Here is an 18322-nt window from a genome sequence, read left to right on the forward strand (position 1 = left end):
TACAATCAAATATGATCTCACAGGCAGCTTTAAAGAAGTAAATTATTGCAAAGAGCAGATGAATATTATGATTTTTTTTCTTTTGAAGCATACAGGGTGTCATACATGAAATGCAAAATATTTCTCCAATATTTGTGTCAGAACATGACGATTTTATTCCCCACTGCTGAGATATGTAAACATTTTGTTTCTGCCAAATAGCCTTAAACGGCTTTCTCGTTTCTATGCTCCAACTTTGGCATTGAAGACACTGGTGGCCACTGGATTTTTAAAGAGAATATACTAACATAAGTAGGCAACACAAAAGTAGGCATGTTGTAAATCATCAATGCTAATTCAGATATTCTAGAGCATCTTGATTCCATGCCATGTAATCAGAGAAATTATACTAAAAATTATATCTGAGAAATACAACAAATTATATCTGAGAAATCCGTAAGAAACAAAAAACATAATCAGACCAAAGTGATCCTGTTAACTGAGTCTGACATCTAGGAAAATATGTGCTATCAGGTGGAGGTCATGACCCTATTTAGTTGCTATTAACAGTTTCCTTTTATCCTGAAATTCTCTCTAAATGTGCTTTGCAGCATTTCACAGGGAGACAAACTGGTATACTGATTTTCCAGAAGAGGAAAATGAGGAAGCGATATTTCAATAGGTTCAATCTTTACACATAGATATCATTCTAAGATTCAACCTGATGTCAGACTCACCACATTTCAGTAAGGCCTAAAAACACATTTCTGACTTTCATTAGACATTAAAAGTCAAGCGACTTTTGTTGCAAAAATAGAGGTGTTAAAAACATACCTGCACTGCCCCTTGAGATTTCTTAAAATAATGAAACTGAAGAAATTCAGCATGATTAAATTCAGATATCATGTCCCATTAAGAGTTTTGTTGTTGTTCTGTGGTCTTAGACAATCTTAAAATAGTCAATTTAATCTTCTTTAAAATTAAGGTTATACTTTATTTAACCCTTGGTTTTGAAATACCATTCAATATTTTCCTTACTAATCCTGCAGAGGAATATTAATTAATGTAGTAGTCTACTCCTTATGAGATTCTTGTAATTAGTTAGTTGCTGCATTCTTTGGAAGCATTTCAGTTGAACTTCATAAAAATTGGCTTTTACAGAATTGACATTATATGAAATATCTAGGAGCTTTCAGTTTTATTTTAATCATCTTTAAGTAATCCCATTCTTAGTTATATTAATTGCATTAGAAATAGTGTTTGTCTTTGATTCCTGTCCATCATGCTCCTGTACAAGATTGTTCTTTGCTGTTCATAATTTTCAGGGTTTCAATAAATTGCTCATTTTACCCTCTTCTTCCCCTATAAATAAACAAAAAACCTCCAGAGCCAGACAAATTAATTTATGCCTGTTTTAGTTTTATTTAGTTCATTGCATCTGAATATTCTGGTTTCCCTTCAAGGCTTTTAACTTCCCCAGAAACTGTTTAACACTGCAGGAGCTCTGTGAGCAACCTTGTCTTATGTCTTTCCCATTTTTGAATTGTAGTTTAGTGAAGATAGACATATGTAATACACATGCTTTTCATGAGAAATTTAGCTGAGCATTGCAGTGGGGAAGTATTTGTTGTATATCCTTTTGCCATTTGCTTGCCTATTTGTAAGTATTTATTCTTTATTGATTTGTTATTGCAAGCTCAGTTACATCTTTTTCCATTCTGAACAGATGGCTATGACATCTTGATGGATCTTGGTAAAGATGTAATTAATTATGCTTACATGACCTCTAATACCTTAGTTCTATAGCAAAGACTTACCAAATAATTTTTCTTTGGTTTCATTTGCAAGTTTTTGCTGTTCCTTTGTTCCTATTTGGTAATATGTGGAAATACATACTAGCCCAAACAGGGTGACAATCTTCATAAGCATGAAGACTCACAATTCATGCTAGTTGGTATCCTGAAATTCTTCAGACTACCCTCACTTGAATGAGAGTTTTCCTTGAGCCAAGAGGACTTTTTGTTTCTATTGATTTCAGTGGAAGTGTTGCCAGCTCCTGTCTAACAGACCACTTAGTAAAATTGGAAAGAAAATGGAATGACCAAGTCTTTTACTCTGAAAATGAAGTTCTGCAAAACAGATACATGGGCAGATGCCTTTCTCATCAGAATACATTGTCTGAACAGTTATTCCCAAGAGTTTGCTTTTGTCAACAGTCCTAATGTTCCTCCTTCAGAACAGATCAACTTGCAATCTTAATACTTCTCTTCTGGAGAGTTGTTTCCAATTTTTTTGTGGGTTAAACCAGCAGCCTCTGGCATCAGGGCTGCTGAAACCTCCTCAGAGCTCTCATGCCAGGACCAAAATCTGGTTACAGGGTGGTGTTGTGAGGAGACACTGTGGTTCCGCTTTCAGACAGAAATGATGTCAATTTCATGCTATTGTTTGACAGATTTTCCCAGACCTAACTGAAGAGCAATGTAAATTTTTCCTGTAGGTTTCATGCGTTAAACTTTATGCACATCTTCTCATTTTGAAGAATAACCCTTTTACGAGAAACAAACAAAAAACCAAAAGGTGGACAGACTCAAGACTGGAAATGCCTTTTCCAGACTGAGCAGTCTTGAAATTTGTATGGGGAAAAAAAAATAGAAAACGAAAAAAAACCTAAACTAAGTACTTTAAAAATATCCGATATTTATAAATTTTGATCAGTAATACATGCTGCAATAGGATCTGTTGGTGTTAGATACATTTAAAAATCAGTATGGTCATGTAAATCAACAACTGTATATGACAGTTTTTAAAAACAAAATAAGGTCTATATTTATCCCCTTACATGCTCGTACCTACTCAGTGTAGTCCTTGAATAATTCCAGTCCATACTATTTAATTTAAAAATAGCATTCAACCAAATAATTTCTTTATTGGCAGTTGAAGACCCAGCACCACAATGGGGCATCACACACCTGCCCTCCATGTTCCTTTAAAATTAAAGTTTCTTTAAAATTGACATTTGGTATTTAGTATGGCTGTACATAGCATTTGTGTATTTAACAGCAGAGAATAAATGCTTAAAATCTCTAAATTAGTGAATGATAGAATAGTATGCACAATGTTTGCCAGGATCTTGACTGATATGCAGGCTTCTACCTCCTATAGGCATACAACTGAGTCCTTAAATCACTTTTGTCTTTTCTGACCTTAAAAAGTAATCAGCAGCATCCAAAGGCCTTATTATGTTTTTGCTAACAGTATTTTGAATAATTACTGGTTTTGAGAGTTTAGCCCATTATCAATACCACAGCAACCTTTCTATTTCTTGGTCATGTCAGATCTTGATCTAGTTCAGAGCTTGGGAGACATCACTGCCACCCTGCTGACTTAGGCAAATTCAGTGGGACAGATGTAATTTGCACATTTCAGCAGAGAAGCTTATTGATCCAAAGTTTTGTTTAATTTGAAAGTTGAGAGAGTTCACTGGGTCAGAGAACAGACTGAAATCAAACCTTCAATGAGAACATTCCTAAACACACAAATTCATGATGTGGATTGAACCTGAATTTTACCAAAAATTTCAGCTATGTGAATTTGCTATAAATGATGATGGGTTTGCTGCAAATTTCTCATTGTGTGAGTTGGGCATATTTGTGTTTTAGTATTCAAGCCAAGTTACACAGTCTAACAGGAAAGGTATCATTAAAATTAGGTTGATGCAAACTTTATCTCTTTTTTATGCAATCCTGTCAACTGGGGTTTCATGAATGTGATTGAAAGAAAATTTTATGCATTTTCCAATGTTCTGAATTATTTTTATGGTAATGACTATTCCAGGTCACATTGTAATGACTTGATGACATGTGTTTCCTGGTTCTCATCCTGCAGGATATGATAGTTCTTCCTTAGATAAGAATTTTCAAATATTTATTTTGTAACATTATGCCATGGTAATTAAGAAGGAGAGGAGGATTTTTTTGGCTCTTTGAGCAAAATAAATTGTTTTCTCTAGAAGTTTTAGCTGAACTATTCCACTGTCCTGCCAAAACTTTGTCTTTATCGTTGGTTTCTTCTCTTAATTCTGTTTTTGTTTATATAATGTAGGTATTGCTGTACATAGATTTCAATTTCAAAGCTAGAGAAAAACAAATCCAATAACACCTTGGTTTAAATTAACATAGAGCTTATTTGTTAGAATTAACCCCAGGAGAAACAGCATGCCAATAATGTTAATGCACCATGGCACTTGGAGGTCATTTTAAAGAAGGTGAGGCTATTTTATGAAATTACAGTTTATTTAAGGAAATGTAAACATCATGATTGAAGATACCACATCAACCAGGGAAAAGAAGTAAGCTTCACTACTGAGCAGAATGAAAACACAACTACTCCATCAAGCTCAGTGTCTCTTGCAGTCTTTTACTGTTATTAACATTTTTGTCTTCCCTTATTTTCTCCATAAATGTCGCTGCCATTACCCATAGACTGCAACATTATTCTGTAGCTGATGTATGCTCATATCATACTGAAATACAATTTCAATGGTCCTTTCTAAGTTTCATTCCATATATACTATTTTCAGAATGGAATGGGTTTGTTTACTGCTTCATATCTTTCTATATTTTCTTAAAATTAATGGCATAAACCAGAAAATTTCCCATTCCAAAGTGTTCTGGGGATCTATTTTTGTATGCTTTGTTTGGCTGTAAAAATTTGATGCCTTTTCAAGCTAGTGCTGGAAAATTATTATCAGGTTACCTGTAATTTAGTTTGATGCATTTCTGCCAGGCAGTAGCAATAATCACTGTAATAGTTTTGTTTTTTGAACTTACTTTACTGTTTTTTATTTTTACTGTCAAAGGCAGCACATGGCCAGAAGAGTTAAATACTTTACATTGCAGTGTTATGTATGAGTAAGAGCATGTCATTGTTTATCTTAAGCTTGATCAGGAATTTTTTCCAGGCTTTCTGCACTTAATACAAGCTTTTTCTGCAACAAAAGCAATTCTATGGGGTCAGTTCAGGCTACATGTTAAAATTAGTGCTAGAGATGGGATGAATGTACTATTAAATTTTGCTCACAAAGCTGCCTGTTTTTCTACAAGGCAAGCATGAAACATGAACATTACACTCTCAGGTCATCACCTCAGAAAAAAAATATTTTTATGAATTCTCTTGCTCTTTTGGATCACACAGCAGTAAATAGTGCACTCTATCTTTCTTTGATTTTCATATACAAAAAGGGTGGAGCATTTCTGCATGCTTTGCCATTCAGACATTCCCGTGGTTCTATTTTCAACTAAAAATTTTTGAATTAGTAACAGATGTCCTGATTCTTTTGACAGAAAAGGAGTAAAATTTTGTCTGTATTTTAAAAAAATCTTTTTACACTTTTACTGATCATTGAACCCTGAGTCCTACTTTTTGTTACCAGCCTTCTCTGTAAACAGTATCTTATATCACAGAAATTTTGCTGCAGTCAATGGGAACTTATCCTGATCTACTTATGATGAGGTGCACCAGAATATATTTCAAATTACTTTAAAATGCAGCTTATGGACCAGTAAGGGGTAACATCATAGCCTGTTTAGGCATGTTTTGCCTATTTCTTGCCTCAGCTTCACTGATGTAAATGAGTATAAGACTTAGTGATGCTGACCCTGAAAACAAGGTATTTCATGCCCATGAAATAAGAAAAATGTGTTAAAGAAAGCAGAAGAAACTGCAGAAGGAACTGTGGAGAAGGAGAAAAACCTTACACCAAAATTACAAAGCAGATGGCCTGGAAAAGAACTGGTATATGTGCATATGTTGCTGGTAATGCTGGTCCATTGGCATTAAACATAGAGAAAACTCTTGCACAGCAGAAATCCTAGGGTGTTTTACAGGTCTTGTTCAAAATGGATTTGGGGGTCTTGGATAGCTGTGAGGGAGGAAGGCAGACTTCTGGGTAGGATAAAAGAAAGACTCAAGGGGGGAAATCAAAAGAGAATCAAATTCCAATGTAAGGAATATAATTTTTGAGGTTTAAGTTGCAACCTGGAGGTTGAATTAAAGGTGGAGCTATTTTGCATTCTTTACAAAGTTTGAGTGTTAGAGTCCTCCTCCTTTCTGCTCCTGAACTGTCTTCATTCCTGTAGTTTAAGTACAAGTCTCATCCTTCCTTCTTGCTTATTTATTGATGTATACGTACTGGTGATAACATAGATGCTGGCATAAGCTCTCATTCTCCTTAAGCCTTTGAATGTTTTTGTTAATAATAATGCAGGTTCAACATATCTTACTTGGATATATAGATCATCCAGCAGTAAGAACTGAAACTAATACAGACTAATTTTAAAAGATTTGAATGCCAAATAAGTCTTGAAATTCTGGCACACAAAAGGAAGCAAGTACCATGTTGTAAATGTAAAAAGGCACCAACCATTTGTGTATGTAGAATTCCTTCTTTACCTAAAAGGATATGGAAAAGTATTTGCTAATGCATTATTAAAGAAGCCTGATTTTTTTTCTTCCAAGAATATTGAAAATATTTAATGTATACTTAGGGCCCTATGTGAAACAGATGGAAGAAATACAGAAGCAAACTGCATTGTGCTGTTGTGAAAATACCTCTGGCACGCACTTTAGAATACTTCACATATTTTAAATTTTTGAAGTGCAGTTTTATTTATGAACATTTAAAATTATCTTGAGGAATTATGTACCTCAAGAGCTGAGACTTTAGGCCAGTGATGTGAAATTTTTCAATTTTTCAAATAATGGAATCTTTTGCCAAAAATGCTTTCCGATCAGTGGAAAATCAAACTTAGTCTTCTCTTCTCTTTAAGACCCCTGGGCTGACTTGCTAGATTTATCTAAAAAGGATTTAAATAAGTGCAAAATCTCTATCTTTTGATGACTCTAAAGTTCTCTTTTTTTTACCTTGGGGCAGGAGGAAAGATGTCACTTGGATGTCAGGAAGCTTTTGAAATTTTCAAGCGGGACCATGCTGACAGTATAACCATTGAGGACAACAAACAGCTTCTGAAGCAGAGGTGGGTGTCATAGGAAAATACAGCTGGGGGAAGATATCTGAGAGTTCTTTAGCAGTCTGGGCAGGAACACATAATTTTACACCAGACATCCTGGGCTTCTCCTGAGGGAGTGTTACAGACCCTTCATCTTTTGTTACTTAAGACATTTCATATTCAGAAGGCACTGAGTGGTGATAGAAGAGTAGTCTGGATAGAAATGAAAATAGCATGAGGAATTTTAGTGCATATTTCCACTGCTTTTATTCATCTTCACAGCCATGTTGAGGCAACGTGGCAATGATATTCATGATCAAGAATTATCTAGGGGAAGTAAAATCCCTGGGACTGAATCAATTACTGCAATTTCCATTGTCAAAAATGCTTTACTGACTTCAGCACCGAATTGGATAGTAAGCTAGGAGATGTTTAACATATGCATGTCTGGTGTCCCTCACCTGTTTGCCAAGTGATTTTAGCTTCTTTCTGCCAGTTTTGCATTCACATACAGAAATAATACTTTCATCCTCCACGTTTGTTTTTATGTTGGCAAAACACTTCATACGTCTGGTGAAAATAGTGATAACAGCAAAACATTAAAAACGTGGATTTTCATACAGATTTTAAACCTCACCGGTACTTGTCTATGTTGGCTGGATAACAGTACTTCTTCACTGTCAGCTTTTCAAGTGTTAACCCTCCTAGTTATGCAAAAGAAATGCATGGCTTTGAGATTGCAGATGCCAAAAGTGAATCTCTCAATCTATATTTGTAATGAACATTTTCCCTAAGAGTTGCTTGGGGGTATTTTATTTGTTTTCTTCTGTTTGGTTCAAGGAGGTGTTTGTTTGATTGTGGGATGTTGTGGTTTGGTTTGGTTTTTGTGGAGTTTTTTTTTTTTTTTGTTCTGAGGTTTTCTCCTTTTCCACGTTTCTTCTGCTTTCTTCTGTTTTCTTTAACACAATTTTCTACTTCACAGGCATGGAAGACATTTTTTTCAGGCACACCAAGTCTTATACTCATTTATTTCAGTAAAATTGACTCAAGAAATTATCTCCACATCTTAGTGACTTACTCAGGTTCTTGCTATTTATCACTTTTCTGAACTGACCTTTTACCAGATCTATTCCTCAGCCACTGGAAAGCAAATTGCTAAGGTATTAGATATATGGAAGCATTTATCCATGTAAATTGGATATCTAGCAATGCCTTTCTTCTGATCAGTTTATCAGCTCATGCCACAGCACTGCCTCATCACTGCATAAATGATTACACTGCAGTCATTTCTGGTGTTGCTATTCAATAGAACACTTAATAGTTATAGCATGATAATAAGAGCAACATAGTTCTGAGCCATGCTCTGCCCTTCCTCTAGTCAATCACAATTCTTTCATATTTTTTCTGTATGTTATTACTACGAAGCAAACCAGTATTTCCTTCTGGTTGCAGAATATATAATAAGAGACGAGCAGAATCTACTAAGTTCTATGATAGATTTACTTTCCTTAAAGGACAAAGATTCATGCTAATGCCTTGTGTAACCCCTCTCTAATAGGCATCAGCTGATTGATGAAATCAGTGCTAATGTGAATTTTGATACTTTGAAACAGGCAGTTTCCCCTGCCATTTGCAGTCATTTTTAGCAAAGATGCTTAGCTCCAAGTTTACCGAGTTCATTAGAATGGATTTGTATCAAATCCAGTCTGTAATTTGGAATGCAGCCTTTCAACTACTAGTTACACAAAAGCTCTGTTACCCAGCCAGTGTTCAAATTGCACAGGAAGAGGAGTGTGGACACCACATGTTTAAAGGTTACCATAGCTTCCCTTTATAAGTAGGCTTCTCTTGTTAATAATTTTGTTTATAGTTGCATAACCACTTCTGTCATACCACAAACAGTTTTTGGTTCACAAATTACTTATTTTTAGCCGTCTTATTTTTTCCTTTGGGCGTTTTGGGTAGATTTTCTTGGTTTGATAATTATCATAGAGTCAGAGAATAGGCTGAGTTGGAAGCAATCTTTAACAGGCATTTAGTCAAACCCAGCTGCAATAAGCCGGGATATCTTCAACTAGATCTTTGCTCAGAGCAAAGTCAAGATTGACTTTGAATGCTTCCAGGCCTGGGGCATCCACCATTTCTCTGGACAACCTGTTCCATTGTTTTAGCACTCTCATTGTAAAATAATTCTCTCTTAGACCTAGTCTAAATCTACCCTAAAGCACTACACCTTGTCCTGTCACAACAGCCCCTGGTAAAACATTTGTCCCCATCTTTCTTATAATCTCCATTTAAATATTGAATGCTGTAGTAAGGTCATCTTGGAGCCTTCTCTTCTCCAGGCTGAACAAGTCCAGCTCTCTCAGTCTGCCTTCCTAAGAGAGGTGTTCCAGCCCTCTGATGATTTTTGGGGCCCTGCTCTGGACCCAGTTCAACGGGTCCAGTGCAGGGACCTGTGCTCCAGAACTGGACACAGCGGTGTTGAACACATTGAGTGCTGGTAGCTTGGTGTGCTGCTGCACTTTGAGCTCTGGTTGACAGGAGCCCAAGGCAAGAGGCCTTGAACTGGCACTGACCCTTCACATAACAAAGATACCAGGGACCTGGTGGTTCCAGCCAGGTGGACAGACACTGAGAGACATGTAGGAGCCCATGCCTGAGGATGAAGGAGAGAGACTTTAATGCTTTTAGACTGTGAGAGTATAAAAATCCAGGGTTTCCTTTGTTCAGAGTCTCTTCTCAGAGGCACCAGCTTAAGCTGTTATTCTGCTGTTGCATCATGATTAAATTATTTTAAGGACCCAAACATCTGAGTCTCTGCTATGGGAAACTCGGGGTTGAGCCAGTAAGGAAACATTGTCTAACTTCGTGTGATAAGTGCAGGGTAGCAGTAGTAGCAGTTCACTTGTTGGCTCACTCACTGAAAAGGGGCTTTGGTCCTAGCTCAGGTGATGAGAGTGTAACTCATTTTGACTAAGGACAGAGTTAATTTTTTGTAGTAGCCTTGGCCAGGGCCAGAAGAAAAGGATAACCTAACCCTCTCTCATTTCAGAAAAGAACATTCCTTTTCCCTTGGGAGAAGTGTGGCAGAGAGAATGGTGGGGTAACGCTGGTCCCAACTGAAGGGAGCACTTTGGGTGGCATGGCTGTGGTTGGGTCAAGTTACAAACTTTCTCTTTTGCACACTTTTGTTATGAATATTATTGCTGTTACTATTCATTTTCTTATTTCATTGCTGTTTCCAGTAAATTGTTCTTATTTCAAATGATAGCCTTTGCCTTTTGTGCTTCCAATTAGACAGGGATCAAGTGGAAGTGTGGTTTGTTTTTTTTTTTAGTGGGACTCCTAAATCAGAAAATACCATTCCTAAACCATTCTGGCCCAATCCCTACACAGGTAGCATCACTATATTCTTCCTAGGTATATTTTCTTCCTACTCTTCCATTTGTGCTTCTACTGCCTGTGCATTTCCTCCTTGCTTTACTTTAGATTGATTTGCAGATCTCAACTCAGTCATGCTGGTCTCTTGATTGATTGCTTGATTTCTTGCTCCTGGGGGTTTTGAGTTTTTGCAGTTCATGGAAAACATTCTAAAAGACCTACTAGCTTTGTTCTCTATCTTTTTCCCTGAAGGCATTTTTCCAGGGGATCTTACTGACTAACTCCTTGAAGAGCTGGCAGTTTGCTTTCCTAAAGCTCGGAGCCTAACTTTACTCTTCCCTTGACCCATATCCCTCCGGACTGTGAACTCCACCAACACATGACCACAGCAGCCCAGGCTGCCTCCAATCTTGATGTCTCCAATTATCTCATTACTTCGGTGACCAAGAGGCACAGTATCGTGTGCCTCTGGTAAGGCTGTCTATTACCTTGCTTAAGAAGTTATCCTCCATGCAGTCCAGGAGTCTCTTTGATTGCCTACTGCTTGCCATGCTACTTTTTCAGCAAATGATGACCTGTTTGAAGTCTTCCAGGTGGACAAAAGCCAGTAAACACAATGCCTTTGTCAGCTGAAGCATGAAGGCCTCATAAATAGGCTCCCCTTGATCAGGCATCCTGTAGTAGATGCCAACTCAGCTCCCTTTGTTGCCTCAGTCTCTGATTCCTACCCATCAGCTATCAGCCTGCTCAGATAACTATTGTTCAGAGACAGCTCCTCACAGTCTGCCCCTTGATTTAGAGAGCACCCTTTCTCCTTACTTGTCTCTTCAGACAATCTGTAGCCACTGGTAGGCAAACTCAAGTTATGGGATTTGCCCTACCAAGTTTCAGTAATGGCAACCAGATCACAGTTTTCTACCAGTGTGGTGCCTTCCAGCTTCTTCTGTCTGTTCCCCATGCAGCATGCATTGGCACAAAGGCACCTCAGCTGTTGGCCACTCCATCTTCTTAGATCACACCTTAATTCCTTTGAAGTACTTCCTTGGTGTTCCCCCGTTGGCTCCTACTGCCTCTGGAGCCACTGGCACATCTCAGTAAGACATCAAGTGTGCATTATATCATTCTTATAGTAATTGAATGGTGAACTGTCAGTGAGCCTTGGAAGTTTCACTGTGAAGGTCACAACTGTTGCCTGGCCTGTGAAATTATTCACATAGATGTGACTATACATAGCCATACCTATAAAATATAGATGTATTTTTTTCTGTAACTACTGGTGTAAAAATGATCAAAGGCAGTCAACTAATTAAATACTGAAAAGCATTTGTTTTGTTAAATATATATATATAAATATATAAATATATATATATATATATATATATATATATATATATATATATATATATCTATATATATATATATATATATAAGAAAAAATCTGGTTTTGAGTAAAGCTTTTCAACTACTGCTTCAGAGCTCTTCACAGGTGCAGTAGCTTATACTGTAACTCAGTAATGTCTCTGAATTTAAAAAGTGGGAAAACTGATATAGTCAAAGATAATTCAAGTGAAACAAAATTGATTCAATTTGCCTTCAAGTTGCGTATGGGAAATGCCTTTTAAGATAGAAAATGTGATCTTCTACAGCTTTGCAGCAATTCTTTTTTATTTTTCTTCCCTGCATTAATAACTGCTTCCTTGCTTAAAAGAAACCACCCTGTGTTATACCCAGACAGAATCAGATTTTTGCAATTTTGAACTTTCTGTACCTGACTTCCAGAGAAGTTAATATTATCCTATTTCTTAATGCAATCATGTTCTCTTAGGATTGTTTCTCTGAAGAGGAAAAAAGTGCATCCCATTTTCTGGTGAAATATGCTACCAAGAAATCTTTCCAGTTGTGCCACTCCAATGTAATGCATACTGCACAAACCTTCTAAATCCCATCTTAGACAATATTTCCAGTAGTAAAATTCTACAGAGCTTATCGATGAGATGTAAATCTAGTTTCCTTTTTGTTGTTCTCCATTGTTTTTTCCCATTTTCTTCTTTCCTACTTTTCTGGTTTTTAGCTGGTTAGCAGTTAACTTGTTTTTTCAGCACCTATGGGCAAGTTTCATGGAAAGGATGTTTCACTTGGGTCACTTGTTGTTGTAATTTCTAATAATTAAAAACAAGTGAATACTCATTTAATTCACTGAATGTCTCTCTCATTAGACAGGCTCTGAGTTTGTCTTAGTTTACATGATGAGTTAGAGATTTGCTTTCCAAGATGTTTATATTTTAATTACTGCCATTTGCATTCAAAGAGTGAAAACTTTGCCAAAAATGCTTTTTCCACTAAAATTAGTGGCTAAATTAGCTCTAGGGTTTCATTGTGCAGTATTTATCTTGTAGGTAATAGAAGCCATGATTTGGCAATTTCAGCCTTTTGTGTTGAGTGGTTTCCATGTAAGATATACATGACATTTTTTCACCTAACAATATCATTGTTCAGTCATCACTATGCATATCACCTTAATGCTAGATAATGTCACCTTTTCTTATTAAAGTATTGAAAATAGCTTTGTCCCATTCAATATTAAAGTCTTGTGTATTTACCCAACTTATTTTGTTTGACAAGGATTCATAGTCACAGATGGAATCTGTTGAAATGTCATAAATTCATGCCAAATTTCAGTTTATGTTATTGTGCTGGTTTATAAACTATGGTGTTTGAACAACAGATGCACAACCTATTCAACTGTTGGCAGTAACCTGTGAATAAAGGCTGGAGAAATATCTGGCTTCAAGTTTTCCAGATGAATCTCTCTGTGAGTCAACAGCCAACATGAGATTTGTCTCAGGAATTAATAAGTAATAAGTAATGGATGAAATACTATGGGACCTGAGGGAAAGAAGGAGAGAGGTACTTAAGGGCTTCTTTTCTTTGATATTTATGCAATCCTTAATGCCTGCTTGCTCTAAGTTAACCCCAGTAGAAAAAGCTTTTCTAAAGTCTAACAGAAGCTTCAATGGCTTCCACCTTTTTTATGTAAGAAGGACTAAGTGTCCAGGAACACTCCAGCTTCAGCCATTTAGCCTTGTGGAATTCAGCCTTGAAAGCATATGTTTGTGAGCAGATACCCAAGTAGGAACTTGAAATTCTAAGTTGTTCCAGTCTTATGAAGAAATGAACTAATTGAGAAGGGGAAATTTTTCACATCCCGCCTTTGAAGGGAGAAGCCATATTTGTTTACTTCGTTTTGATATTTTTTGAGTTAGACAGAAGTATAATTTGTGGATTTCTTCAGTTTCTTTTTCTAGATCAAGACTCTTCTAGATAGTTTCTCTTAGACCAGATAGTCTCTCCTAATGGAAAATTGTTTCCAGTTAGTTCTACTTACAAATGATGTAAATGAAAAACTAGTACTGAGTAATTCTGTATTTTATTGTGATAAGCTTCTGGAACTATTTGTTCTTTAGAATAATTCTGTGTCATTATGCTTGCATTGGCAGGTTTGATGAAGCTAAATGTCTTGGAGAGAAATTAAATGAAGTGAGAAATAAAATAAGTGAGTACATTTTAACTTCAATTTACCTTCAAATGATGAAATCACAGAATACAAATATATGGGAGGAGATTCTAGTTTCTAAAAGAAGAAAATCAGTGCATTGCTAAGACTTCCAATAAGGTAAACTGTAAGCTGATGATAGCAGTAATAATTTTATGTACAAATTTTGATTATTTCAAATAGCGTAATGTAAAAACCCGTTCCCTTCTTTATTTGACAGGATATCTGAAATTTATCAAAAAAGAGAAGGTATTAGCATGGGATTTTAAATTTAATTTTGGAATAAAAGGATCCAAAACCATAATTTGAAAAATTCATATATATGGATTAAGGATTGTGTTTATTCATAAATTTATATGACTTCCAATAAAACACTACCCCTCTGCACTTGGTACAGATTAATTAGAGCTATTTTGAGGAGTGCCTCAGTTTGGTGGGGAGTTTCATCTTTTTTCTTCTAAGGCCCCAACAGTATGTGATTCGTATCCAATTTCAGGTTGTTTAATGTCAAAAATCACTCACAGATATATTCAACCCCAAGGCAGGTCATATTTGATCCTCTTAAGCAGTCTTTGATATGTTCCTAGATGATTTTGGAGTTCTGTTGATTCCAAATCACTCCAATTGACTCCAATCCTGGAGGCTGTCCAGGATTTGTCAGATGTTAGACAGTCTTTTCTGTCCCTGAAGTGCTTGGAGATCAGGTCCATGTCCTTCATTTTGCACGTTCAGGTGAGCCATGTCTCTTCCACCTTTCAGATGCAGACTGTGAGGGACCAGATTGAAAAGTAATCTGACATCATGGACAAGTGGTGTAGATCTTGCTCTTATTTTCTATCTCCTCCTTCTTTAGATGGCACCAAAGTAGACACGGACAATGAAGTCATTATCATCATTTCATGTCTTAGAATAGCAGTTGACTTCTGGGAAAGGACAAATATCTCACCAGACAGCTGCCAAGTGCTCTGTACTTACACCATAGCCATGATTATATTCTCTGTGGTCATGAATGATAATTATTGCCAGATTCCCCTCCCAGTCACCTTTGGGTGCACCACAAGTCCCTCAGAGATATTATGCCGTATATTTAAATTATGTCAGGTATGCGGAAAGCCTCAGCCATGTTGGCAAAGTGTTTTCAAACCGCAGCACAACTGATGTTTGGAATAGATCCAGAAGCAGACACATCAGGTGCTGAGCCTTTCTGCAGGAGTTTTCTGAACACTTGGTTATTTCTGTAAGACATGACACTAGAATTCACCTGTCTTCTTTCAGTAGGTTAATTTGCCTCTGTCAGGCTGGCCAAAACATAAATGTCAGTACAGAACCTGTGCATAGGTATTCATAGATTGACCCATGGGTTTTTGCAGTGTCCACATAAACTCACTTAACTCCTGCCAAGCAGGCTTTTTACTGTGGCAAACTTGGAAAAACAAGTGAAACATACCATGGAGGACTCTTTTTCCTCTGCTACCATCTTGAAGTCCACGTTGTCCTGCATTCCTTCTGTCTCTTAGATTTGCTCATCTATTTATACCCAAGAAATTCCTTAGCCTAAATAAGCTGTAGCCAAAAGTCAGCCCTGACTGCCAATCTTCTTTCTCTTATGGAAGTTGAAATTAATTTTAAAGCAGAAACAGTGAACACCAGCAATAAGCAGCTACACACAAGCACATCTTTCTCAGTATCTGGGGTTGCAACTGTGCTGCTTGAAGAGAGGAGTCTAGCAGCCACCCTAAATGCATCTTTTTCCTGAGGGAGAACAAATGTTTGGAGAGCATGGGAGAAAGTAAAAGATGCAGTGGGATCCAGGCCAGTCCTGAAGGTACCACTTGCAGTCTCATGCTAGGACAAGACTTGTGTGATCTCTCAGTCCCTTGATATTTGAATTTCTCAGAAATAATGTAACAATGCAATGTAGACATCATCTCTCAAGACTGTTCCCATGGATTGCTGCAAAATCTAGAACAAACTCTTGGTTTGGACTGAATTGCTGTGTGTTTTCCTCAGTAAGTTAGGCAAAACTTCTGATAGCTATAGTGCAGTAGAGTATGGATTTAGCTGCAATTAAAAACATCTGTTTAAAACTTGCTTTTGGTTAAGTTCTTCAGTGTTAACATTGAAACAGTGAAGTATATCTGGGAAACATTGAGTGATACAACAACATTATATGTAAACTAAAAAACCAAGCTGTTGCATTGAACAAAGCAAGCAGCCATGTAACAAATCAGTAGTCCTGCATTGAGCTTGACAATGCTTACATGCCTAATGTAGGAAATTGTAATAGGTTGTAGACCACATGAATGCTGCAAATGTGGAATCAAGCTAGAAATGTCTCCAAAGTTCTAAGAAAAATTGCACAAAGCGTATTTTGGTCTTGTTTTGGTATATAAGTGTAGCTATTTTCAAATTAAAAATTAATTTCCTTACTCTCTTTTTATTTTGGTAGAAAAATGGGAAAATAGTATTTTTATTCAGTTTTTCCTCTGGTTCTATTGTATAAGCAAGAAATTCTATCCATGTAGTATCCATGTATAGCTATCTATATCCTGATCGATGCAGATTATGCAGATGTAACTACTTTGTGGATGGTTTTTATACACTGTTGTCTGAGGCTTAAAAGTGATCATACTGTAAATTCCATTCTTCAATTCTTTCTGTGTAACACTCTGCAGCATGTGAAAATTAGCACTCTGTCTAATACAAATATTAGATTTTATTCATCTGTCTTTTCGTCCTGTCTAGCTTTGTTTGGAACATATTTGTTAGTGTATCTACCTGTAAGCATCTCCTAAGAAGTATTCAAATTTTGTATCCAGTTCAGCTTAGTCAATTCAATTATGCTACCTTATACATTTTAACAGCCTAAAACATTTTTTTCAGTTAAGTCTGTTTCATCAGAGAAGTCATACTCAAAGGATCATTAAAGATGCTAAGTTTACTAACCTGCCAAATTTTTACTTAAAATGTGGTACAATAAATAAGAGTCACCTGCGGCCTGCAACTAGATCTTTAATTTACTTTTATTGTTGTTTTGGTTTCCTTAAGCATTCCTTGTGCCTTGTTGTGCACAATCAAAAACAGATCTCATCAATATCAGTTTCCATTATTTCTAAGTTACTCTTAATAGAATAAAGCTAAAAACCACAGAGGCCATAATAATCCATTTCATGCAGTCTGATTATATTTTGAGATAGTAACGGCAGCATCTGGCTGTAACTTTTATGTCATAAATACTTTGACTTTGGAAATATTAGTTTTGCAGTGCAGAAGTACACACAATACTTCAACCCCTTCTCAATTGCACTAGCATTTCAAAAACATCAGGAAATTAGGGCTGTAAAAATAAATTTGTGGTAGGATTTTCTTGGTAGGCTTTTGTAGATGTACTGCTTGCACAAAAAGATTAAGGAAAACCATGTCTAGATGTAAGGTGGATTTCAAGTGTGGAATAACTATAATATCAGAAATGAGACGCTGTGACCAGCATGTCCCTTTGCCAGTAACTTGGTCCTGGATTCTGTCTCCTTTTATGTTTAATAGCAGTACAGGAATTTTTAATTTTTTTATGAAAAATAATGCATCTCAGATTTGTCATTATGCTTACTTTTCACAATGACTTCCTAGAAGTAAGAGGATGAATTTTATTGAGGATGAAAATTGTCTTTTTCTGATACTTAGGGAAAAAAAAAGGAAAAAAAAGAGGGAAATGTTTCTAAGTCAGGGTAATTTTAGTGGCACTGTTTGCTGCATTATGACACTAAACTCTGTATAGGCACAAATAAAGGAGCCAAGGGCTTTGGTGCAAGCATTGAGGGGCAATTCTTTTTTCAAGTTATTGCATAAAGACCCCATAAAAAGCAGAGAAATTGTATAGATTTTGAACATGTAGACATGCCTGGATTTATTTGAATGAACTATTCAGAATTGTTTACATATGGCTGGAGAATGTACCCAATGACTGGGCTTTAAAAGACGAATACAAAAAATCAACATAAGTGAAACTGGAAAAAAAATAACTGAGAGGTCAGGAAATAATAAGAACTCTGTAACCAGCGTAGGAGAAGTGGAAAGTGGGCCAGCACTGACACAAAGTACGTTTTTGCCTTTCTAGTCCAACATTAAGAACTTTCAAAGTGTATGTTTTGCTAGCTACAAAAAAAAAAAGGTTTCTTTTCTTGGGAAAAAAAAGTGCTGTGTGACTGCATGTGTTTTCGTACTGTATTCTTTTCAGAGTTACGGTCTCTAACAAGAACTGTAGATCCTTTTGGTATTACTGAAGACAGTGAAGGAAATTTAATGCTGAAGCCTAAGATTTAATTTCTGAATAGTGAAGAAAATTTCTCATTGCAAAAATGTGTGTGATTGTGCCTTGCACAGTGTGGTGAGTCAACCTCAG

The 18322-nt window shown here is 36.4% G+C and overlaps 1 protein-coding gene across 1 annotated transcript in view; it reads left to right on the plus strand.

Moving 5' to 3' along the window:
* Positions 1-18322, plus strand: part of KIF6 (kinesin family member 6) — a 150420-nt gene that overhangs the window by 84318 nt on the left and 47780 nt on the right. The window contains exons 14-15 of the mRNA XM_050972402.1: positions 6911-7013; positions 13868-13923. Coding sequence (XP_050828359.1) covers positions 6911-7013; positions 13868-13923 — 159 coding nt within the window. The remainder of the gene's footprint in view (positions 1-6910; positions 7014-13867; positions 13924-18322) is intronic.

This window comes from Serinus canaria, chromosome 3, assembly GCF_022539315.1.
Source record: "Serinus canaria isolate serCan28SL12 chromosome 3, serCan2020, whole genome shotgun sequence".
Lineage (NCBI taxonomy): Eukaryota > Metazoa > Chordata > Aves > Passeriformes > Fringillidae > Serinus > Serinus canaria.